Source organism: Oryzias latipes, chromosome 3, assembly GCF_053564925.1.
Source record: "Oryzias latipes strain Hd-rR chromosome 3, Olatipes_Hd-rR_3.1".
In the NCBI taxonomy this organism is placed as follows: Eukaryota; Metazoa; Chordata; class Actinopteri; order Beloniformes; family Adrianichthyidae; genus Oryzias; species Oryzias latipes.
In genome coordinates, this window is record NC_136239.1 from 7,292,683 (window position 1) to 7,319,145 (window position 26,463).

The 26,463-nt window shown below is 44.1% G+C and overlaps 1 protein-coding gene and 1 non-coding gene across 3 annotated transcripts; both read left to right on the top strand.

Annotated features, from left to right (window-relative positions):
- The first annotated feature begins 20,763 nt into the window (after positions 1-20,763).
- rpl12 (ribosomal protein L12) lies at positions 20,764-23,555 on the top strand. 2 transcript variants are annotated; one of them, XM_023952111.1, is made up of 6 exons: positions 20,764-20,932; positions 21,807-21,880; positions 22,640-22,738; positions 22,937-23,018; positions 23,087-23,173; positions 23,403-23,555. In XM_023952111.1, the coding sequence occupies exons 1-6, from the start codon at positions 20,896-20,898 to the stop codon at positions 23,519-23,521; spliced, it is 498 nt and encodes a 165-aa protein (XP_023807879.1). In that variant the 5' UTR covers positions 20,764-20,895; the 3' UTR covers positions 23,522-23,555. The 2 variants fall into 2 exon arrangements, with proteins under 2 accessions (XP_023807879.1, XP_023807881.1); XM_023952113.2 differs by having other exon boundaries at positions 20,775-21,042.
- On the top strand, positions 23,203-23,329 carry LOC111947249 (small nucleolar RNA SNORA65). Its single transcript, XR_002873069.1, has one exon. It is a non-coding gene; the product is annotated as a small nucleolar RNA SNORA65 (small nucleolar RNA).
- Positions 23,556-26,463: the final 2,908 nt, after the last annotated feature.

Consider the following 26,463-nt stretch of genomic DNA (forward strand, 5'->3'; position numbering starts at 1 on the left):
ACAGTCACAAATACAACAGCCACTGTGTGATGGGGAGGCATCGCCAGAATCTTCTAAATTAACTCCCACTTCCTGTTTTTTTTTTTTAAATAATTGGCGTTGTCATGAATGTTGACAGCGTCGGTCAGGCGTCCATCAGTCAGGCCACCCAGCTGTCGAAATCGGGCAACAGCTGGGCAAGAGCTGGGCAGCCACAGGGCGGTGCCAGCCTTATTGCCGGCCAGCAGCAGCTCTAATTGGGCAACACCCAAGCAAGAGGGGTACAAGACGTGGCAGTCATTAGGTGGCATGGGTGCGTGGCAGGCACTGCAGCAAAATGACGCCAACATGACAGACCAATCCCAGTGAGGCACGCAGGGCGAGGAAATCCAGAAGCCCAGCAAACAAAACCGCCAGCCAACTCATGACAGAGAATGTCACCAAGTGGTCGACATAGATGAGACAGGAAGCAAGAGCGACCACGCGCAGAGCAGCGAGCGCACAACGACGGGGCACCAACGAGGCACACCAAGGCCAGCTCACGGGCAGAATACGCCACTGAGCGGCCGAGGCAGAACACTCGCAACAACAGCAAGTGAGGCAAGCAGGAAAACACCTGAAGCACGACTGCACGCAGCCTCTGAGGGGCAAGACACAATCGCAGCTCAGATGAAGACGTTGCAAGGCCACAAGCAGCAGGCAGATAAAAACTCAAACATGCACAAGAGCAAGGCACTCCTGGGGCCATGTGACTTTATAGTGTCACGTGGGTCACCAGGAGGTCATTGGTGACTTTGTTGTCAATAAATTCTCGAACTACGCATGCACAGGAAGGATTAGTCAGTGCTTGGAGCACCACCTCTGGTGGTCAGGAGGGATGAAAAAGAGCAAAGAATTATATTTTCTTGACACTTAAATACAATTTGCATAATAGTTTGAAACACACTGTTGATAACATGCAATTTAGCAGTTAAAGTAGTAGTATCTGCAGCAGTAACTATTTGCCTGCTAAACATATGGTTTTTCGCCATCTTGTGCTCTCAGCCATGTAGTCTTGTGAAAACCGGTTTTGAAACGTTCTGGCTAAAACAGTGCTCAAGTTGGTGCTTCAAAAATATAAAAACATGTCAATGTTTTTCTGGAAACATTTAAATGTGACAAAGCAGTCTTGCAGGGGGAGAGTGTTTAAATGTACCTGTGCTGCATCTCCCTTTTCACACACACTGAAGTAAACATTTAATTTTGCTCATCACCATGACAATGTTTGTTTGTTTTTTGGAACATTACAAAAGGACACTCTCATCCCCAGGTAGCTGAATTAGAGTATTTTGATGTGAAGTACGGTGATCCCTGGTTTATTCCGGTTACGATAAAAATAACATGCAGTAGGTGAGTAGAATTCCAGATGTTTTAAGGCTGTAAAACTCCTCAGTATACTGAGCTCGGGAACTGACCTGGGTAATATAATAAATATTCTGTTTCCACAAAACAATATTATGTTCCCTCAAAATAATTAATTGGTGTGAACGAAATAATTATTCACGTGATTTGACATTCATAAACACGGAAGTCCGAATCTGTGAAGACCTCTCTAACTTTACCAAGTCCTCTGAGTGCTGCACTCTGATTGGTTGACTCCGCCTCCTATAACCCTCCCTCCCCCTAGTTCCATTTTCGGACACAGATCAGTTTTGACACACGTTTCTCGCAAGGAATGTGTCAGAATTCAGAGCGCAGTTGTAGCGCACTTGTGATTTGCACCAGCTGATTCGAGCACACGCAGAAGCACATTTGAGCAGTTGTAATCACAGATTTGAAGTTGTAACTCTAAATGAACACGTGCAAATGGGGATTTGTCAGTTCACAGCAGAAGCTATTTACACACAGATGCAGATTTTTGGTGTGCAAGTTTTCACATTCTATATTACAAGTTCTCACATCAAATCTACAAGTGCTTTCTTTTTGGAGCATTTTTACCTTCATAGTATTCCACTGAAAAACATGAGAGTTATAACAGTGCGCCACATTTGCCAGCTCGCCACACGCACGCCGTTGACAATGTACAACTTCTAATTCCAACATTTTGTCCAAAGTGCGTGCCATTGATGCCTAGGAAGTTTCGAGACGATTGATAAAAATCCCACCGACAAGTTTACGTTTGTAGTAAAAGTGTTTGTTTTTTTTAAATTCAAGATCCTAGGTCAAAGGTTGACGAAACTCCAGAAGTAGTTGTAGACTTGCGCTAGCAACATGTGAGTGAAATTTCGTGAAAATCCCCCGAAAAAAGTTCATTTTTTCATATTGTGTAAAAACACGAAAATGGGGAGATCGCAGATCTTGGCACAAAATGGCCGCTAAACCGTAGGTCGTGTCGTCATCCCGTAATGATTTCAAAACTTCATTTGGATATCATGGACAAGGAAATATTGGTTTTGTTAGTCAACTCTCAAAAAAAAGTTCAGAATTTTTTTAGTTTTTGCAGAGTCAGTACATTTTTGGGGACGTTTTTTTGCTCACCACGCCCACATTCCTTTATCGATCTTGTCATGTGTTACATCGTTTCGTTCAGCGTGGGCCAGGGAATCGCATATAACCTCTTCACAACATTCCGATAAAAATGTGCGAGCTAGCTCTGATCGCAACGGTTGCGAATTCGCCGCACGCACGCCGTTCAAAATCTACAACTTCTAAGACCAACATTTGGTCCACATCACCTTGCTACGGATGCCTGAGAAGTTCCGAGACAATCGCAAAAAATCCCTAGGACGAGTTTTCGTTTGTGTCTGCCGCTAAAGGGGCTTTTAAAAAAAATGCAAGATGACGGCCTTTTCCCAAGGTCAAAGTTCAACGACACTTCCCTGATGTTTTTAGACTGGAGCTGGCAGCAAGTGTTTGTAATTTCGTGAAAATCGCTCAAAATAAAGTTTTGTTTTTCCATATCGTGAAAAAACACAAAAACTGCCTCTCAGAGTTCACCACAAAATGGCCGCTAAGCCGTCGGTTGTGTGGCCGTTTCATAATGATTTCAAAACTTCTTTGGGATATCCCCAACACGTGTGTTTTGATTTCCTAACTGTATTCTGAAGTAAAAAGTTTTTGGCCCCATTTGGACTTTCGGCCCATTCGTTTTTTGTATGGGATCGCTCGCCGTGATGTCATTGTCTTCGGGGGGTGACGTTGACTTTGTGGAAAATTCATTTTCAATTTATCCGAGGTGTGTGCACATTTTGGTGACTTTTCGAGTATGCTGCTGCGAGCCGTAATAAATTAGAAGTGACTGAGGTCCAAAAAGAAGGACCTAACTAAACCGCCTAAATCCATATTACCAGTAGTTCTGCATATGTCGTTCCGGTACAGATTTTGCCCTGAGTTTTGGTACCCATCCGTTGTAACAGCACTGCTAACAACAAGTAACAATTCTGCTAAGAGCTCAAAAGAAGTGATGGATGTTTTTCTTCTCCCTCCCCATCATGGTCTTCCCTTGTCAAAGCGCAGACTTTGTTTAAAAAGATTTCTGACCATCACTGCAGCTTTAAGGAGAGGTGAGATGGTTTTTGCACCATCTGGTGGTTTCCATTGGGTCACATCCTGTGTGCCATCTGGTGGTTTTCTAAATGAATAAATGGAGGGCATAAACCTTCAAAAGCATTAGTTTGGGGTAAGCACCATGTTAGAGTTGCTTCAAGACAAAGACTTTGTATTGAGTTGATTTCATAAATGTAATTTTCAGCTGTACAGAGTGTCAGATCGAAGGTCCTCACTTTTAACCGAAACTCTCTCCACGACGGTCCTCACATTGACAGGCACTCACACAGTTGGACAGCTCATCCGTTAAACTCGTGGGGACTGATCTGATTTCCTCTGCTCAATCACAGATCTGACCTTCTTTTTGGATTTTCTAATTACCAGCTACAATTTCCTCCAATCGACTTTCTGGGCCTCTGCTGTCATCAGGGAACTGCATTCGAGAACATACGCCTATCTGCTCTTAAACCAGATGAACAAATTTTCATCGGGTTGTTTAATTCTGGGAAGACGCACGTCAATAACTCCATTAGCTGCTTGAAAGTCTGACTGGATAATATGGAAATGTATTCATCTGCTTTATTCTGTGCTCAATATACTTGAGACATGCAGTATTTTTTATTGTCAGAAATCCTCCCCATTTACGTTTTTGAGCTTCCAGGGGGATATTCCCCCCACAAACCTCGCCTTTTATATAATCGTGCAACAAACCTGTTCAATGTCACTGGCTGTATCTCGTGTCAGACTTTCACCGTTGTTAAATAAAGGTTGTGAGGTAAATATTCACTGGAATCCTGAAGCCAACAAACAGAACAAGATCTACAAAAACCCACAAACTGTTAAAACATGAACACGTCATCTTCCACTTTCTGTTACTTACATGGATGCTGCAAACCTACATTACAGCTGGAAACTGAAATGTAAAACGATCTTTGTCTCTGCATTTCTGCTATATCATAAACCTCGTATCATTCAGAATCAATTTTTTAAGCTATAAAAATAAAAAATGAATAATTAAAGCCTCGAGCGGCATTGTATGGCCTGCAGGCGTCACCTGCACCCATCCTCACTAACGGCCCCCGGCCTCGCCCCCCATCTCTATCCACTCTCACCCTCGCTGCCCGCTTCTACGTACCATGGTGCAATGCACCACCATCGCCCTTGCCGCCCATGTCTAGCACCACCGCCGCTCTCACCACCCACCTTTGCCCCGACCCCACCTGCTGAGCAGCCAGTACGCACATCTAACTCCATCATCTCTTTCTATGAGACGAACTGAGTTGTATGTGGCTAAAATTGCTTGCATTGCGATCAGCATCATCAACTGACTTAAAAAAAACACATTGCTTAATATACTAATGCTATATAAAGTGCTAGCACTACGATTAGTTTCACCAACTTACTCAGAAAAACAAATTGCTTAAGATTATCATATTGGTAAGAGCTTAATGTCAGGTGTGGCTTAGACTGGCAACAAGAAAAGGCCACTCTGAAATCTTCAGTTGTATCACACAGCACAATGCCACAGATGTCGCAAGTTTTGAGGGAGCGTGCAATTGGCATGCTGATAGCAGGAATGTCCACCAGAGCTGTTGCTAGGGAATTGAATGTCCATTTCTCCACCATAAGCCGTCTCCAAAGGCGTTTCCGAGAATTTGGCAGCACATCCAACCGGCCTCACAACCGCAGACCACGTGTAACCACACCAGCCCAAGACCTCCACATCCACCATGTCCACCTCCAAGATCGTCTGAGACCAGCCACTCAGACAGCTATTAAAACAATAGGTTTGCATAACCTCAGAATTTCTGCACAAACTGTCAGAAACCGTCTCAGGGAAGCTCATCTGCATGCTCGTCATTCTCATTGAGGTCTGGACCTCACTCCAGTTCGTCGTCGTAACCGCCCTGAGTGGGCAAATGGTCATATGCGATGGTGTCTGGCACGTTGGAGAGGTGTTCTCTTCACGGATGAATCCCAGTTTACAATGTTCAGGGCAGATGGCAGACAGCGTGTGTGGCGTCGTGTGGGTGAGCAGTTTTCTGATGTCAATGTTGTGGATCGAGTAGCCCATGGTGGTGGTGGGGTTATGGTATTGGCAGGCATATGTTATGGGCGAAGAACCCAGGTGCATTTCATTGATGGCATTTTGAATGCACAGAGATACCGTGACGAGATCCTGGGGCCCATTGTTGTGCGGTACATCCAACAACATCACCTCATGTTGCAGCATGATAATGCACGGCCCCATGTTGCAAGGATCTGTACACAATTCTTGGAAGCTGAAAACATTCCAGTTCTTGCATGGCCAGCATACTCACCGGACATGTCACCCATTGAGCATGTTTGGGATGCTCTGGATCGGCGTACACGACAGCGTGTTCCAGTTCCTGCCAATATCCAGCAACTTCGCACAGCCATTGAAGAAGAGTGGACCAACATTCCACAGGCCACAATAGACAACCTGATCAACTCAATGCGAAGGAGATGTGTCACACTTCATGAGGCAAATGGTGGTCACACCAGATACTGACTGGTTGTCTGAGTCCCCTGACCCCCTCAATAAAACAAAACTGAAGATTTCAGAGTGGCCTTTTCTTGTGGCCAGTCTAAGGCACACCTGTGCAATAATCATGCTGTCGTATCAGTATCTTGACATGGCACACTTGTGAGGTGGGATGGATTGTCTTGGCAAATGAGAAGTGCTCAGTATCACCAATTTAGACAGATTTGTGAACAATATTTCAGAGAACTGGTTATTTTGTGTATGTGGAAAATGTTTCACATCTTTGAGTTCATACCATAATAAATGGGAGCAATAACAAAAGTGTTGCGTTTATATTTTTGGTCAGTGTATGTTGGTTAAAATTACTAGTTATTAAAACAGCACTATATTTAGAATGTATAAATGATAAGTATTCTAAAAATTCTTGAACAAACAGGAAGGAGGCTTTGGTGATCTGTAAACAGTAATACATAAAATAGCCGGGCATTTCTTGGTGCAGTCACATCAGTGTTGGGAGACACAGCAGGAGCAGCAGCCGACATCTTTCATCGCCCAACAATGTCCCCAGTCAAAGTCAGTAGCTCCCCACCTGCACTGAGTATGGTGTCTAAAGAAAACTGCTTTTCCTTTTTGAAGTGCCGCAGGGCTTGCTAATATCTCTTTGAGGCCAACCGATAGTCTTTCTCCATGACCTCACTGAACTCCTCCCAGGACCGAGGTTTTGCCTCTTCAACAGCCTGAGCCACAGCTGGCTTAAAACTGCCGATACCTGTCAGTCCCACAAGCCAGCCAGGCTTGGAAGAACTCCTTCTTTAGCTTGATGGCATCCCTTACAGCCGGGTTCAGGGATTGCCATAGGCACCACAGAGCTTGTGACCACAACTCTGAACAGCAGCAAAGAGTGTCCTGGTGCCAAGTGAATTGATGGACCCCCTGTCCTCAAGTCTCTGCACTGGCTCCCTGTACCTGAAAGAATTGACTGCTAGTGTACAAGTCTCTCCAAGGCCGAGCACCAAAGTACATCTCTGACATGTTAGTGCCATATGAACCATCTCGTACTCTGAGGACCTCAGGGGCCGGCCTCCTGTTGATTCCCAGAGTCAGAACTAAACAAGGGGAATCAGCGTTTCAATATTCTGCAGCTAAAATCTGGAACAGCCTCCCTGAAGTCATAAGACAGGCCTCTTCTGTGTTCATGTTCAAATCTAGACTTAAAACATTTCTGTTTAGCCGTGTATATGACTGAAAGGTCCTATCTGCACTTTTCTTTCCTTTCCTTACTTTATTTTTAAATCAATTTTCAATTTTTTTTTCTTTTAAAGTAAATTTTACGTTGATTATTTCTATGATGTATTGTGATTTTAATGCATTTTTCTGTTTTGTGAAGCACCTTGAATTACTTTGTGTACGAATTGTGCTATACAAATAAACTTGCCTTGCCTTGCCTTGCCTTGTGTTTACACACAATATTTATTATGGACAGACGGAGCACATAAGTCCAACAAAACCGCACTTGGATTCAAATCAGGGAGGCCTTTCCTTCCAATCATGGCCTTCCAGGTATCAATGTTGATGATCATATGGGCATTGAAGTTCCCTAGGAGAACATTGGAGTGCCCCATTGGAGTGTTTCCTTTACCCCTCCAAGAGACACCAAGAAGGCTGGGTACCTTTAACTGCATTTGCACCAGTAGACCAAAACCACAGTCCTAGACCTACCCCCCACCCTAAGGTTAGAGGACGTGACCCACTCATCCACTGGGGCAAACTCCGACACTTAGGAGCTGTGCTGAGGGTTCACGAGTAGGCTTACACCAGTGTGTTCTTAATCTTTTTTTCTAGACCTTTTGAAAAAACTCAGAAAACCTCGGTGTGATTTTTCTTTGGTTTTTCTTTGACATCTTTCACCTCCTCCTGGAGTTTCTGGCTGTGGTTGAGTCTGTCCTCCTTTCTCTGGATAACCTATTTTAGTTGAGAGATTTCTTGGAGAAGGGAGGACTTTTCTTTCTGCCATTGCAGTCTTTCCTGCTCTGCAGTTTCTTTGAAGGTCTCCTGGATTTTTTGCAGTTGTTTGATTTTTTTGGGTGAGTTCTATATTTTCAAGAGTCTTTTCATGGAGTCCTTTGTATATCAACATTTTCTCCTTTTCCATGAGAGACTGTTCAACCTGGAGCTTACGTTGGAGCTGTTCTACATTGTTCTTTAATGTTGTGGTTTATTTAAAGTGGTCCTTCTCTTTTAAAAGTCTCTGAGATTGAGCCAATGCAGCTTCAGTTTCACTCTTTTGTTGCTGAGAAGTTTTCAGATGCTTTGGAGAGTGGATGAGTCCGTACCAGACCAAGTCTCCCGGGTATTGTAGTACTTGGCTTGCCTGGTCTGATATTGCTCCACTCTCTTTTTAACTTGTTCTATCAGTTTTTGTTGTCTTTCCATGAGTGTATTCTGTGGTTGATGCTGTGACGGTGTTGCTGTAATTACGGTAGTCGCTCCAAAAGACCTCTCACGGCTCTTCCCAGGAAGAGCTCTGCTGGAGACTTTCCCGTGGTTTCATGGTATGCAGCATTAATTGCAAAGCGAAACTCTCTGATCCTTCCATCAGCCAAAGCAAAGCTTTGATCATTGCTTGGGTTCAGGGTTTCACCACTCTGAGTTATCTCCGACCACAGCTTGTGACTTATAAGTGTGAATGTACACCCAGTGTCAAACACAGCCCTGCATTGTTTTCCCCTAATAGTCATTGGGACATGCAGCAGAGATAACCTAGGCATCTGTCCCTGTTTGACCATGGTTACTACGTCTGCTGTCCTCTTAGACGAAGTTTTGTCAAGAGGTTTTTTACAAGGTTTTTCTTTAGCTTTCTGCTGATCAACCTTCCCCCAGTAGTCTTTTGATGAACTACAATTCCTTTCCACTAGTGTGCCTATCCTCACCATCTGGTCAACTGTGGTTACAGTCCCTCTTAAACATCCAGCAATTCGTGGGTTACAATTATTTAAAATTTTTCTCACCAGCTCCGCTTCACTGATGTCTGGTTTCCATTTTAAACATAGAGCCCGATAATCATAGGCAAAGTCCCTAAGACATTGCCCTGGTAACTGCACCATGTCTCGTAGTTTTTCCTTCACTTCTGCCAGGTAGTCAGGCGAAAGAAAGGCAATTTGAAATGCCTGTCTAAACTCATGCCAGTTGTGTACTTGAGCTTTAGCCATGCTCCACTAACTATGTGCTGGCCCTTTAAGAACACCAGACAACGTGCCTATAAGCTCAGTATCAGTTCGTGGCCTTACAGCTAAGAAGGTTTCACATAGCTAGATAAAGTTTAATACTTCTGCGACTTCTCTGGACCCACTGAAAGATGGGAAATCCATACGGATTGCTGGTTTCGCATACACCATTGGAGCGTATGCCACCAGGCTAATAGTCTTAAGAGTATAATAAGTATTAAGCGACCTGTTTACTGGTTGTGGAACTGGAGAGCTTTTGCTGGTGCTAGTGTTGGAGACAGCATGTGTATTGACTGAGGACCTGAGGTAGATGAGAGGTGTACTCCCCCTAGAGCAGAAGGACCAGAACTGGAAGGAAAGCTGGGTGTCTGAGACACTGAATCAAAAACTGTTTGGGTTTGTGAAGTTCTCATTCATAACGGCTGAGCCGCAGGAGGAAGGGCGTGTTGGTGACGGAGCTGCGCTCCATCAGTGGAGAGAGACGTGGAGATAGTAGCTGGACTGGCGCACTTCAGTCGTTGGATTTCAGCCTTCCACTTCTCATCTCGTCGTTGTAAACACTCAACCAATTGCAGCTCAAACTGTTGCATCAATGACACCATGCGCTGTTCAAGTACTTCCAATAAATTGTCTACATGGCCTTGGACACTAATCTCCCTGTTAAGAGCACTTTCCACAGAGTCTCTAAAGTCATTTTCTAATGATGTTACTCTCTCCCCCAAAACATCTAAGACATTATGTAGAGGAATTAAAGGAGGAGCATCCATGTAGGAAGTATTATTGTCGACAAGTGTGATATTTTCCTCCTGTTCATCATCTGACAGGTAAAGAGAACTAATGAGTGAGGCGACTTCCTCCACATGGTTCCTCTCGGTGACCCAAGCATCTCCTCGCTGCTCATATTCACTGATGTTATGGTCGAATGCCTCACCCTGCATCCTTTGACCGTCTTCTGTGGCATCCACGTTACTTGTGGGGTGATCAAATAGCATGGACTGATCTGAATTTGTACCATTATTAGGCCTATCATCAGCCATATTGCCCTGGATACAATTACAGTGTGATTCACATACATTTATATATTTATATTTGACAGAAATGAGAACATACAAATGTACATTTCTTTTATAGTTGTTATTTTAACAACTCAGAAATGTGAGATTTAACAGTCAAATTATATTCCCATACTGGCCTATGTATGTTATCAAAACTCCTTTTGGGTTCTTCAAATACTGTTTAAACAGAATCACATTATGATTCAAAACAGAAATACACCGGTAGAATTTTTCAAAACATAAATGACATTTTCTTAAATCCCAAGTTTCTTTTTTCTTTCTCTTTTTTCACAGGCACGCGCTCATACTACAGTCAAAGAAATGTCCACGTGAACGCGCATTGCGAATATGTCCATGTCGGCCTCAGTCCAGTAATCCAAACAAAAGAAGCCCCCCAAAAAATAATAAACTGGTATACCAGTAAAATAAAAATATGTGTTTGGGTACCCAAGAAGGGGAAAAAAAGTGTCGATCTCACCAGCTGGTGTCTTTGATCGGTTTCTTTGGAATGCGCCCACTCACGGGATCACGCACGTCACTCCACATGGCCTTTAGAAAGAATCTCCAGTTTGTGCTCCCCCGTCACTCATCTGGACTCCACACAATGTTTGGTGGGATAAATCCAGTAGGCAAGGAACGTTGAATATTTGGAGTCTTTGGTCAGAAGAGAACGGCGGCAGCTGTCAGTGCGTCTTTCACCTTCCTTCTTCCTCTCTTGCGCACCTGTTCCGACCCCATTTAATAACCTTGCCGTGCTTCAGGTGAACCGTCCATAACATAAATAAATGAACCCATGAAAATAGTACAAAGACCACATCCAGAAATGACAGTGGATAACATATATTTCTTCACAAAAAAACACGTTAGTCCCCTCATGCATGAACACAGGTAGAACTAATGTTTATTTTTTTTTGTATGTATAGAGAGTCTGGAGAGTTTCAAGGGTTTTTTGAGATTGAGTACTAAACATTAAACCATAGATCCATATGTAGAAAAATCTACTACTTCTGATTGCAACATTTTTTCCACAGTAGCTTGCCATTATTGCCCGAGAAGTTACGAGATGATCGATAAAAATTCCTAGGACGAGTTTCATCTGGAAGTAAAGGTCTTCTTTTTTTTTTTATTCAAGGTCAAAGGTTAACGAAACTTCTGCGGTGTTTGTAGACTCGAGCTGGCAGCATGTTTGTGCAATTTCATGTAAATTGCACAAACGAAACTACTGTGGGAATAACAACGACTTAATTTAGTCGGGACACGACTGGAAACACAAATCCATGTGATTATTTGAACGGTTTCTAAGGACTGAGCCACATTTCTGCTTTGAAAAGTTCGTAGACCGGCCCAAAGCCGCTGTGTGAGCTGGCGGCCGGAGCTCTGCTCGGAGACACACGGTTCTCCTGCGTCCGGCAGCCGCTAACCCAGAGCGGCGGTACGGATCGCAGTCCGAATTCTTCCAGACATAACAAAACAACAAAACGCACACGTAACAAAGCATCCTCCCTTCCCCTCAACACAAAGTTATTAATCCAGCTGCTCTGCTCGGAGACACAGTTCGGTCGGACCATCAGCAACCGAGCCCGGACCGCGCAGGGTGCAGACGTCACGGGGCACGAAGCGCTCCTCCCCGGCACCCCCCCTCATGAGGGTTGTAAGAGAGGGGAGAGGCGTAGAGCCCGCGGGGCGAGAGCGGAGCGGTGCTTCTCACCGGGCCTCCGCAGAGGAGCGGGTCGGTCCTGTTTGAGCTCCAAACCCTTCTGTGGAGCAAAACGCTGTCTATGCATGACGTTAAACCAGAACAGAAGTGACACACGATCGGAATGAACCGTTTACATGCACAACGACCGGATCAACAATCGGCATAAACCACCGGATCAACAATCGGCATAAACCACCAATCTCAATAGAAATTTTGATCCTAACGAGGCTGATCGGGGCAGACTATTCCGAACAGCGTGCTTACATTACGCATTTTTCTTCCAATCAGGCGTTCTTTCCGATTACTTTTGCCCATGTAAACGCGGCTAATGAATGCTGTGCCATAATGAAAGGATAAATAAATGTTGAAGTCAAAACAGACTCAGACGGATGGATGTTTTTTAATGAGCTGTCAGTCAACCCTGTAAGAAGGACAATTCCAATTTATATGATGATAATGATAATGTAAATTTGGCCAAAGAACAGCTTTTTGATGAAAGTTAATTAATTAAAGATCAATTACTGCTTTGCTGTGGTTAAAGGAGCAGCTGTCAACATTTTCGTTGTCAAATCTGCCGTTACTGGATTTTGAGAGCGAGATTCATACAATTTCTTACAGCAGCAGGGCTGTAATCACTAGAAAAATCCATCCCAACTCGTAGATGTGCCATATCAAGATGCTGATTAGACAGCATGATTATTGCACAGTTGTGCCTTAGACTGGCCACAAGAAAAGGCCACTCTAAAATCTTCAGTTTTGTTTTATTGAGGGGGTCAGGGGACTCAGACAACCAGTCAGTATCTGGTGTGACCACCATTTGCCTCATGAAGTGCGTCACATCTCCTTCACATAGAGTTGATCAGGTTGTCTATTGTGGAATGTTGGTCCACTCTTCTTCAATGGCTGTGCGAAGTTGCTGGATATTGGCAGGAACTGGAACACGCTGTCGTGTACGCCGATCCAGAGCATCCCAAACATGCTCAATGGGTGACATGTCCGGTGAGTATGCTGGCCATGCAAGAACTGGAATGTTTTCAGCTTCCAAGAATTGTGTACAGATCCTTGCAACATGGGGCCGTGCATTATCATGCTGCAACATGAGGTGATGTTGTTGGATGTACGGCACAACAATGGGCCCCAGGATCTCGTCACGGTATCTCTGTGCATTCAAAATGCCATCAATGAAATGCACCTGGGTTCTTTGCCCATAACATATGCCTGCCCATACCATAACCCCACCACCACCATGGGCTACTCGATCCACAACATTGACATCAGAAAACCGCTCACCCACACAACGCCACACACGCTGTCTGCCATCTGCCCTGAACAGTGTAAACCAGTGCCAGACGCCATCGCATGTGAGCATTTGCCCACTCAAGTCAGTTACGACGACGAACTAGAGTGAGGTCGAGACCTCGATGAGGACGACGGGCATGCAGATGAGCTTCCCTGAGACGGTTTCTTACAGTTTGTGCAGAAATTCTGTCGTTATGTAAACCGATTGTTTCAGCAGCTCTCCGAGTGGCTGGTCTCAGACGATCTTGGAGGTGGTCATGCTGGATGTGGAGGTCTTGGGCTGGTGTGGTTACACGTGGTCTGCGGTTGTGAGGCCGGTTGGATGTGCCGCCTTTGGAGACGGCTTATGGTGGAGAAATGGACATTCAATTCCCTAGCAACAGCTCTGGTGGACATTCCTGCTATCAGCATGCCAATTGCACGCTCCCTCAAAACTTGCGACATCTGTGGCATTGTGCTGTGTGATACAACTGAAGATTTTAGAGTGGCCTTTTCTTGTTGCCAGTCTAAGCCACACCTGTGCAATAATCATGCTGTCTAATCAGCATCTTGATATGGCACACCTACGAGGTGGGATGGATTGTCTTGGCAAAGGGGAAGTGCTCACTATCACAGATTTAGACAGATTTGTGAACAATATTTTAGAGAACTAGGAATTTTGTGTATGTGGAAAATGTTTCACATCTTTGAGTTTATACCATAAAAAATGGGATCAATAACAAAAGTGTTGCGTTTATATTTTTGGTCAGTGTAGATCCCCTGATGAATGTAATCATCAGGTGTAGGAGAAAAATCCAAACAGTCAAATATTGCAAATATGGCGATACTTGTTTTGAAACTTGTACTGCCAAGACTTTTTTTCGTGGTTTATTCGTACTTCTTTTGTGGTTTTAATGTGGCTCATTTGTGATACATCTGGTAAAATTTCATGTAAAGACCACAACATTTCCCACTTTTTCCATGTATATTCATTATGATCAATTTTAATCTGTGCAATATGTGCAATATGTGCATAGTGGCTGTGTGACACTGCCTTAATTCAGCAACATGATTGATCAGAGTGACGGGTACAACACTTTGGAAGACTGACAATGTCAGAAATAATGTAATAAAGCATCTTAGCCTCATCAAAGCGCTCTCCTTCATCCTGTCACACTGCATCATCACACTTAAATGTTAATGAAAAGAACCATTCAGTCACCTGAACCGTTTTAGATGTACCAGTTTGGCTACACTTGGCACTTTTGGAAATAATCAGCCATATTTATAGGACCTTACTGGTTTAGAAACATCTTTTATTCTGTTTATTTTGTTGTGAAAAATCAGAAAATGTTTAGCAATGAAAAAAATTATTTCTTAATTTACCAAAAGAAAAGACCATGAATGAAAGACCGTTAAAGTGCTTAATTTTCTGATCATTAAATAAAATGTGTTTTATCATTTTAGTCATGTTAAAGGTGTATTAACACTCAGACAAAGTTTTTTCTGTTTATAAAAAAATATATAAAAATAACTGTCAAATGTTTTCTCTGGTACTTTCTTAAGGATATTTTACGATGCGTAATGTAGGGTCGTGTATTGTGATATGTATCATATTGGCAGACTCCAGCCAATACACACCTAGAGTATTCATTCGACTTTTAATACAAGTGATAATTATGTAACTAAGTATGTGACTTAACTACCGTAAATCCCGGACTACAAAGCGCACCCGATTACTAGCCGCACCCACCCATTTCCACGTGTTCAACTACTTTTATACATACACAAGCCGCGTTGGAGTATAAGCCACATGTATTAGGCCACATTGTCATCCTTGTCATCCTGACAAATCATGTCCTGACTCCCAGCATAAGTGTGATTTATTAGCACACAGTGGGTGGAGTCAGCTTTGCCTCAGGCTCATGTATTAGAGATTATGTACACCTGCCAAACAGCATGGTACTCTATTCTGTTCACAAGTTCCTCAGTTATGGTTTTTTTATTTATTTATTTTTATTTATTTATTTTTAACTTATTGACAATCTAGGTATCTAACATAAAATTACAAACAGTAACCATATAATCAACATTACATCCCTCAGTTATGATGAGGAAATTTACATCTGCGATTCCCCATTTCCCATGAGTCTTAGGGGCTAAAGGCGGGGCCAACGCCCGGCTCGCCATTCTGTTGTACATGTTTAAGAATGAGCAAGTATCAGCAGTGCATGGAGGGGTGAACGGGTAAAGCTCTCCTTCCACTTGTGTCGCGGCAGCGTTATGGTACTAACAGGGCTGGTTAAAAAACACTAGTAAAATAAAGCAGCGACGACTGAAAAGCGCGCGCCTCAGCGCGATACGCGCGCCTCCTCGCGGAGGGTGGGTCAGAAGTTTCCTTCCACAACAAACACTTGCTCCGCGGACGCCTCGAGTAAGCCCTGGCTGCAGCCTGCAGAATGGCTCGACGCCTCCGCGCTCCGCGCTCCCGCGCGCTCCTTGTCTCCCCTTCCTATCTACTCCGACAGCTCTGGCCAGCGCGGCTACAGGGAGGAGCGCTTCGTCCCCATTGCGCCGGTGAACGGAGCAAATCGTGTCTGTGCAGAGCAATCGGACTGTTAGCAGAGTTGTTTTCACGCTTTGGTCCTGGCGTGTGTACCCAGTATCCGACTCAAGAACGGGAGAAAAATAAAGAGACTTTTCCACGTTAGTTGAACTCCAACTTTTCACAAAACTTTATTTCTCAACTGCTTCCTCTTCTGGTCACGTGATCAATAACAGAGCCACTCATTGGCAAACGTCACAACGCATCACTCATCACTTATGACTGATTATTACAACTGAGAGCAAAACATATGAATATGTTAACACGGACTTAATACTGTACGTTTTATGTATGAGGGGCGGATGCGTTGTTACGTGTGGGAGCCTTCAGACTGCCATCGGCCCCGCAGCTCACACGACACGCAGTCTCCAGCTCACACGGAGGCTGTGAGCGTTTCAATGCAAAACTCCGCTCAGTCCTTAGAAACCGTTAACACGACCACGTCAATTTGTGTTTCCAGTCGTGTCCCGACAAAATAAAGGCTGATATTATTGCCACATATTTACGTGCAGCCAGCCGAGTCACTATGACTCAGAGGTAAATTCACTCCATGCGCTGTTCTCTCCGTCACGCAGCTGACCGGCTTTTCCAAACCCGATGGTGATGGTGGATTTTTTCACGCTGTTTTTAACGATTGCTTTTAACTTGAAAGCTTCATCATATTGTAGTGGCGATCACGTGCACGTTGGGTCTAATGGCACCAAAGGATTCTGGGATGCAGCCAGGCATGCGTGTTTTGTTTTGTTGAACCATGACTGAAGTGTCTAAGACCTGAAGTCAAGTCCATGCTGTTTGGCTGCTTAGAGGTGTGTTGAAAAACAAATGACTTGTGCTTGGTGTTAGATAGAGAATTCAAACCATTCACTGTGTCCGAATATGCGTGCATGGCGGCCGCCAATTAAAACCATAAATTAGCCGCGTCACTGAATAATCCGCACGGCTGTAAGCGCAGGAAAAAAGTAGCGGCTTATAGTCCGGAAATTACGGTAATTATGTTTGGATAACTTAACTAATAAACCGAATTGCAAATCTCAGAACCTGTATGAAGGACCTTCAGGATTTACGGTCTCATGAACACATGCTCTAATTTGTCTTGATTTAGGTTGCATGGAAACTGGACTTTATTCTGGGATGTCATCAGACAGGAGGCTGCTTGTCCTTCACACTTCATCCTAAATCAAGTCTTCACATAAAAGATAAAAGAAAGTAAAGTTAAATGTTTAGCTTTCTTCAGGAAAAAACAGTGCAACACTCTAGATGAAAAGTTCTAACTCTCAAAAGAAGCTTTGAGTTCAGTGTTGGAGGTTCAAACCCAGCCAGCAACCAGATCATGCAGACAGAAGATTTGTTGAACATGCAGAGGGTTTCTGAAAATACACATAAAGCTTTTCTTTCACAGTAGGAGTTGTGAAATCCTGACCATCCTCACAGATTTTCATGATGCATATTAAACAGCCCGGCAGTGTTGATCTCTGCTTCTCACCCACTTACTCCCTCTTGTGTTCTGCAGCTATTCCTGTAAAGCAGCTCTGACTCAAAAAGTCCTTCAGGACATCAAACAGGAACACACAGCTTCAGGAGCTGATCGACAGCAGCGTTCTCCGCTTCACGGGATGCTCGTCCACTCAGCACCTCTTCGCTGCACTTGTCTGGGTTCAGGAAGCAGCAGCGAAAATTACCAACTCTCACCACCTGAGCATCCATTAAACACAGCTCTGTGAATCAGAGCAGAGAACACAAAGCTGCTCACGACACTGTTGAGTAGACATTATAAAAGCCCACGCCACAAAATGTAGAACATCAAAACATTGTGTCTATCAGACTGTTTTATATAAAATCCTGGAGCAGTGGTGAAGCTTTGAATGCCTGCTCTGAACCTGGAGAGCGCCACCTGCAGCCTAAGAGAGGAAGTAGCTCAAAGATCTATCCACTCAACATTTCCTGCATGTGCTTCGTCCTTCTCTAGATAGACGGGGTTGGGGTTTCAAACGGGCCCATTGCCTTCTCTAGACAACGAGGGTTTGTGTCTTAACTAAACTGTGTGGAGAGGCCACACACTGCCCACACAGGCGCACAGATAACAGATGCTCAGTGAGAACCAGCCATGTTTTAGAGTAGAAAGTGCTTTTTTCTGGGAGATGCCACACCATCACAGCCCCAGACAGAGCTATGAAACCAACGTCGCCGCTCATGGAGCTCAAGCAGCAAATCGAAACCTTTTAGGATACATGCCAGGGTGGAAGGACTTTAGTGCAAAACAATGGTTTACTGATTATGGGGATTGATCCTGAGTACCTGGGTGATTCTTCGAGGCTATGACCTAAATTAAACAACTCCTTGTACTTCAGGTCAATGACTCAGAGTGATGCTCTGTAATGGTGCAGCTTTAACCAAACTTCAAGCAGCAATGTGCTCGACAAACAAAGCAATGTGAACTCCACCTTTAGCTGCAAATCAGCTGGAATGATGTGACACCAGGTCTTTATATTTGAATAGAGCTGTAAAAGGAAAAGGCCTGGACAAGATTCACCAGATTTACACCGCTTTGATATTTCACAGCAAGACTCTTCCAACTGCGAGGACATGCACTAATATCGGGTAGAGACAGACCTATGGGAACACCGTATGCTAAAAGCGCGGACAAAAACCCACACATGCCCGGTGTGAACTTAGCAGTAGAGCATAGTCACAACTGCCCTTATGGGTGGATATGGGCTATCTCTTGGGGCAAAACTGTACCAAACACTTAACAAGTAAGGTAAGGTGAAGTACTGTAGATAGATGGAGACACAGAGACACCCCCCTCCCCCACCGTGGACCATTCATGTGATAAATGTGAGCTCTTTGTGTTTCTCGTTTAGGTTTGCTTATTTTTCACTTGCAGACAGGCAGTATCTAGCCATAGGGGCAGTTGTGACAAATGCTTTACTAGCGACACAGGGATGCAGGCAACTGTAGTCTTCACTCATGTGCTGCAGCAAAAAACAGCATGATTTGGGGATTTTTTTTTCCAATAACAATGTCAAATGTAAATAGTAAATGGTGTATACTTATTACTGTATACTTATTATATACTATACTTACTTCTTAATACTCATACTTACTACCTTCAGCGCTTTACAGCCTCAGTGCCATTCACCCACACAAACACCCACACACTGATGGCGGCTCCACTGCCAAACACTGGCACCAACCTGTAACCACCAGAGGCAATGTGCGTCAGTGTCTTGCTCAAGAACACTTTGACACATGGGCCAGCAGAGCCGGAATCAAACTTGCAATCTTCAATCAGAGGACGCCCGCTCAATCTCTGCACAATGACTGCATGTGTAGCATAATGAATAATGTTAATGAACACAGAAGAAATTTCCCTCCATGTACGTGCCTTTTGGTGGGCTTCTTTCACATCCACTACTGTTTACTCTGTTCCATTTAGTGTAACCATTTTATGTTCTATTAAAGTCAACTATGACATCCATTTAGTAACATGAACACTACACTTTTCTTTTTCCATCTGTCTGTCTACAGAACAACACAGATACTGTTCAGCTGCTTTATCAGTGCACTAAATATTTTCTTAATGCTTCCAGCTTTTGAGAAAATAAGAGATTCCCTTTCTTTGTAAGCCTGAGAAGACCCACATTTCCCTGATAGCCTCGGCTTCCCAAATTAAATTCAGATTTGGATTTATCTGAAAGCAGCACAGTGTTCAACTTTGGCTCAGTCTGAAATGAACTTTGCCTCAGAGGAAATGTTTCTAGATCACGCTCGCATGCCTTCTTCTGTGCATCCCAGAGCTGTGGGGGAAGCTGAACTCTGTTCTTTCAAATAGATTTCTGGAAGTGTTCCTGAGCCCATGAGTGGCTCTCCATCACAGACCTACATCTGGGATGTGTGCGGCGCTGCCCGGGAGGCCCAACACCACAGACGTCAGACTGTGAGGTTCAGCCTTGTCTACAGCTCACACATCAGTAGTGTGCTCCAGGGGATCAGTTTCCTACGTGTCTTTTACATATTAAGTGCAGCCTTTTGAACAGAAATTTTGCAGCTTTAACTCTGAGACGCTTCACTCAACTCTTTTAAAGGGTAAATTTTCAGAAACATTTTTTTGTTTAAAGTGTTTAAAGTTGTTACATTTTTTCAATGTAACAACTGTTTTATTATTATTATTATTATTATTATTATTATTATTTAAGCAGTCATCTTGTTAAAAAAAGATTCACGTTTTTCCTGCAAATATCCTATTTGTTTCATACATTCTATTTGGATAAATTATGACGATGTTGCTGTAAAGAAATATTTACATAGAATATGAAATATTACAATAAAATAAAATTTCACCTAGCAGTGTAATGAGAATTTTTTTCAAAGATAAAAATGACAAAAGAGTCAATCTTCATTAGCTCAAAAACTAGTTTCTATGGTAATGTTTTTACAAGCATTTTTACACGCAAGAGAAATTCACACTTTTCTTATTCTTCAACAGATGTTCATAAAGTTATTTCAGTTAGTAAATAAGGGAAATACAAGATCATCTTACTACATGTTGTTTCCATTTTTAACATGCAAATTAAACGTAGAGAATGATAAGAGGACCTTAATCACCCCCCCCCCCCGTGCAAACAGTCACGTGGTTTTAGGTTTAAAAAAAAAACTTGTTTTTAAATAACATAAAGTCAGTTCAATAAATGCACCGGGTTGACGTCTTCCAAAGAAAATAAAACACGTTTCAAGACAACTTAAAAATTTACAAACCAGAAGCAGCGAAAATAAATAAAATAAAACTTGTTGATGTTTTTATTGCAAATTTTTAGGGGCGGCGAAATACTCCCCATTTCTGTTTCAATGGGATTTGTAACTCTCGCGAGATGTTTGCAAGTATATAAACCGCTTCGCGGCCTCTCATCGGCCTTTCTATCGTTTTTACCGGTGAAGGTGCAACAGTTTTCGGTCGTCCCGAAGCCGGGTTCATCCGACACCATCACCAACCGAGCTGATCTGAGGTCAACCTCCAAAGCAGCAACATGCCGCCCAAATTCGACCCCAACGAAATCAAAATCGGTATGTTTTTAGGCTCAGGAAGTAGTAGGAGCCGGTTCACAGCCGCGGAGGAGTTGCTGTGCGCCGGCTGCCTCCGCGCCTGCTGGCCTGTGGGCCTTTCACAAGAAACGGTAAAGATGGAACTCTAACCTTACTCAGGAGACAGCCTGGTTTAATTTAACGCTGTTCAGACGGAGGTTCTGGTGGCGTGGGGTTGTGGGAAGTGTCTTTCTGCTAAGGCGGTTTCGTGTGTTTGTCCACCACGTGGAGAAGCACGCGGAAGCCTTTAGCCGAGGAGCTAACGGCGGCGTTAGCTTCTCGTTGTTCTAAAGTCTGCCGTACTACTAAGATCAGAGTGTCTTTAAATAATTACTCTCCTGTTTCCCATGTATAGTAACGGTCTGATCCCGGTTCTTGAATGTTCCGGTGTTTTTTGATGTGGGAAGTTGAAAGCTCGCTGGCGCTGCTTTGATTTATAGGGCTGACGTGTAACATTCACAGAAATTTACGATGGGCAATGCAATTAAGGGTAACTTGGGAAACATGACTGATTTCCTACTGGCCTGGTAGAGCGTTTGCCCAATGATTGGTAATTTTTCCTGTTTGACACATCAATCATTAAAGCCGACTTAACTGGAGTGATGGGGGGGGGGGGGGGGGGAACTAAATTAACAAAGTGAAGCTAAGCATTTAACTTAATTATTCGGCCACACGAATAGTCTCTTTGTTAAAGTAATGCTAGTTCGTTTGGGAACCAGCTGAATGGTTGACATGGTAACGGTAACACTGGCATGTAAGTGGTGGTGGTGGTTTAATGATCAGTGATTCATGATGCTTGACACCTGGAGATGAAGGCAGCTTAAAGACCTTTGGGGTTTCTCATTCTCTCCACCAGTGTACATGAGATGCACCGGAGGCGAAGTTGGAGCCACCTCAGCACTGGCCCCCAAAATTGGCCCCCTGGGTCTGGTGAGTGTTAAGGCCTGTTCACACCGGGACGAATTTCGCCGGCGATTTTCGCCGACGTTTAACGCCTCGCGACTAAACAAAGGGCACCAACGAGAGTGTGCACACCGACGCGAAAAAACGCCAGGCGTTAAAGCGTCAAAAAAAAAAACGCCTCGGGTTCGTTTTTTTTTTTTTTTTTCGACGCGTCGCGTCGAAATCTACTCGACCAATGAGAATGGCGCTTTTGCTCACGTGTCTGGAGCTTCTGAAGTTACAGTAAAACACAACTTGGGGGCGCTCAAAGACAAAACTGCCTTGCTGAGCACACATACCAGCGAAGAAGATAGACGCCAAGTAGCGTCTACACAGCCGCGAAGCAATAATGACGGACATTCTAAAATATCCCCGAACCAAGCACCAGTTGGAGCTACTGGTGCTTGAAATATTCATGTTTTCTTTGTTTGATTCTGACAAGCGCTTAAATACTTGCTCTCTTCTTCTGAGTGAAAAGCGACTTTCAGAAGCGTAAAGTTGCGCAGCGCCACCTTGTGTACAGGAGTATTTCTGTTTTACATTAAGCGCCATCTAATGTCAGGGAATGAAATTGCATGTTCACTCCACTCATCGTCAGCGAAAATCGCCTGGGTGTGAACACAAAAAACGTGGCGAAAAACGCTGGCGAATAACGCCTGGCGAATATTCGTCCCGGTGTGTACGGGCCTTTACAGCCTGTGTGCTGCTGTGAAGGCTGGTTCCTTTCTGAACCGCTTTTGTCTCCAGTCTCCCAAGAAAGTTGGTGATGACATCGCCAAGGCAACCGGAGACTGGAAGGGCCTGAGGATCACAGTGAAGCTGACCATCCAGAATAGGCAGGCAGCGGTAAGCAGACCACATGCAATGTACTTTCACTTTAAATCTTGTTTTCCATTAGTTTTTATTTCTATTGTCATTTCCTGGTGTTTTCATCCGGAGAGACAAGTGGTCAGACATGTTTAATTGAAAAGGACCAGTAAGCGGCTGCAGACTTCCATGCAGGCAGTCCGTCTTTCTCTTAACTCCTTCGTCTTCTCTGATCAGATCGAGGTGGTCCCCTCTGCATCTGCTCTGATCATCAAGGCCCTGAAGGAGCCCCCCCGTGACAGGAAAAAGGTCAAGAACAGTGAGTATCTATCGGCATGGACAGCATTCTTTGAAATGAGGCGGAGACGAGCTCTGTTTGTGTTTCAGTCAAACACAGCGGCAGCGTGACCTTTGACGAGATCGTGGGCATCGCTCGCGTCATGAGGCATCGCTCCATCGCCAGAGAGCTTTCTGGTAAGACAACTGTCTGTCTGACTCAGCCTCCCGCCACTGTACCAGTCTGCCCCGTGACACGGTTCAGTCCAGTGGAGGCTAAGAGTAACCCCAGCTTTAGGAAACAGGGCTGCCCACATGGATGGGTGACTCTGTGCCGAAAAGTCTGGAACACGCCAATGCTGGAGCAGAAGATCTCATCAGGACGAGATGAAGGTTGGAACTCATGCATGCTTGTCTTTCTCTTAAGGAACCATCAAGGAGATCCTGGGGACAGCCCAGTCTGTGGGCTGCACGATCGATGGTCGCCATCCCCATGATGTCATCGATGACATCAACAGTGGAAAAGTGGAGTGTCCTTCTGACTAAATGGAGTGAAATAAACATGGACTAAAACATCAAAGTGTCTGTATTGCTGGTGTTTTGTAGTGAAGGAGTCTGTGGAAGAGCCTGCAGGAATAAACTCTTTGGCTGTGTCCAAATTCCCCTCACTACCACTACGCGGTGCGTTTGCTGTCCAAATCTACAGTGCTGAAATCCAGTGCCTTAGAAATTTCCCAGAAGTCTGTGAAAATCCAATGTATCTATGCTCACAATACTGTATTGGTAAATGGAGCCCACAATGCATTGAAGCATTTTAGAGAGAGTATTTTGAACACAGGACACTAGATGGTCCCACACCATTCAATTTTATTTATATAGCTCATTCAAAACACTCATTGGGCTTTGTACTGGAAATTGTAAGGTAATCATCCTAAGGATCATAAATGCACAGAATTCAATAGGATAATACTAAAACTTTTAACAGACTAAACTGGGAATCCCTGCCCCCCCCCCAATGGCCCAGATTAGGTTTTTGGGGGGGGGGAGTGGACACAGAAACAGTCTCCAGATTAGAGGAAATACTCAAATTTATGGACCTGGGAGCAAGTGGATGAACGGCTTACTTGCAACAGCCCTACGTGGATAGAAAGTGGCTGAGTGGGAAAAAAAATGGGTAACTGGTACATACGTGGCCTGTATGGAAGTCTTACCTTTGGTACCCAAAAATTGATATTTTAAAATATTGTCTTTTTGCCCAGATGAAATCTGGGGCACAGTCTTTATCTCCTAGTGACTAATGTAGCGGCGTCTGTTTCTCCCACAAAATGTATCTTTTGCAAAGATGGATAAAAAAATGAAGGCGATAAGCTGATCACTAGCTCCACGGAGAAACTGTTAGCCTGGGGACGGTGCTGACATTGCAGACTTCCTGGGAGGGGCTATTCTTAACTTTGGTGTGAAGACCCACTGAAGATACCAGGGGGTCTGGTGTTCAGAGAGCGGGGTCTCAGAGGGATGCTCAGAGATAATGCTTGGGGTTGGAATAAACTTTAAAATACACTTAAAAGCTACAAGAGGATTTTTATTACATATGCCCTAAAGTCACAGCTCTGTGAACCCGCAAAGCATAATGTCTTTTTTTCTTTATTTTTTGCTGTTGTACGGGTCATACAACAGCATCACCCGTACATAAAATGTGTGCAAGTCTAACTTTTCGAATACTTAACACAAAGGCATGACAATTGTAGGTTCCATTCTCAACAAGCATCAAGGGAACTGGAAGACACACAGTGAGGCCAATAAGTATTTGATCACCCTGTGATTTAGCAAGTTCTCCCACTTAGAAAACATGGAGGGGTCTAAAATTTTCATCATAGGTGCATTTCCACAGTGAGAGACAGAATCTGAAAAAAAAATTCAGAAATCAGCAAAGACCTGCTGTTCTACTTTTAAATAGTCCAACTCCCCTCTGCTCATGATTCTAAATGTGGCACCTGTTTGAGGTGGTTAGCTTGCATAAAGGCACCTGTGCCCCCCCACAATCAGTCAGAAGTCTAACTTCCAACAAAGAGGTGTCAAAAGACACAAGAGACAAAATTGTAGACCTTAACAAAGATGGAAGTGGCTACGGGGCAATTGCCAAGCAGCTTGGTGAGAAAAGAACAACTGTTGGGGCAATTGTCATAAAATGGAAGAGGCTAATGATGACTGTCAATGTCCCTCGGACTGGGGCCCCTCGCAAGATCTCACCTCGTGGGGTATCGATGATGCTAAGGAAGGTGAAGAATCAGCCCAGGACTACACGGGAGGAGCTGGTCAATGACCTGTAGAGAGCTGGGACCACCGTTCCCAAGGCTACAATAAGTAATCCATTAAAACGTCATGGTTTAAAATCATGTATCGCACGGAAGGTTCCCCTGCTGAAGTCAGCCCATGTCAAGGCCCGTCTGAAGTTTGCCAATGACCATCTTGATGATCCAGAGGAGTCATGGGAGAAAGTCTTGTGGTCAGATGAGACCAAAATAGAACTTTTTGGTCTTAACTCCATTCTGTGTGTTTGGAGGAGGAAGAAGGAGGAGCATCATCCCAAGAACACCATACCTACAGTGAAGCACGGGGGTGGAAGCATCATGCTCTGGGGGTGTTTTTCTGCACAGGGGACAGAACGACTGCACTGTATTAAGGAGAGGATAAACGGGGCTCTGTATTGTGAGATATTAGGCGTAACCTTACTTCAGTCAGAGCGTTGAAGATGGGTCGTGGCTGGGTCTTTAAGCATGACAATGACCCGAAGAACACAGCCAAGAAAACCAAGGAGTGGCTCCGTAAGAAGCATATCAAGGTTCTGGAGTGGCCTAGCCAGTCTCCAGACCTAAATCCAATAGAGAATCTTTGGAGGGAGCTGAAACTCCGTGTTGCTCAGCGACAGCCCCGAGCCCTGACAGATCTAGAGAAGATCTGTATGGAGGAGGGGGCCAAAATCCCTGCTGCAGTGTGTAGAAACCTAGTGAAGAACTACAGGAACCGTTTACCTCTGTCATTGTTAACAAAAGCTTCTGTACCAAATATTAAAGTTGTTTAACTCAAGTGATCAAATACTTTTGTCACAGTAATATACAAATAAATTGTTTTAAAAAATCATAGGTGATTTCTGAATGTTTCTTTAGATTCTGTCTCTCACTGTGGAAATGCACCTATGATGAAATTTTAGACCCCTCCATGTTTTCTAAGTGGGAGAACTTGCTAAATCACAGGGTGATTGTTGACCTCACTGTACCTGTGCTCCCCTTAAGATCCTCTACAACCCTCCACGAGCCCAGACAACCTAAAAGCCATCCGGGTCAGCCCCCGAACAGGTACGTGTGCTTTTGGGTCGTCGTCTACTGAACTGGTTCCAGGTCAGGTGTTTCCTCACCTGTCAGTTCAAACAGCCTGATGTGGTTGGAGGACTTCCGTATGATGACCCTGGCATCTGCTGCTGGAGGGCT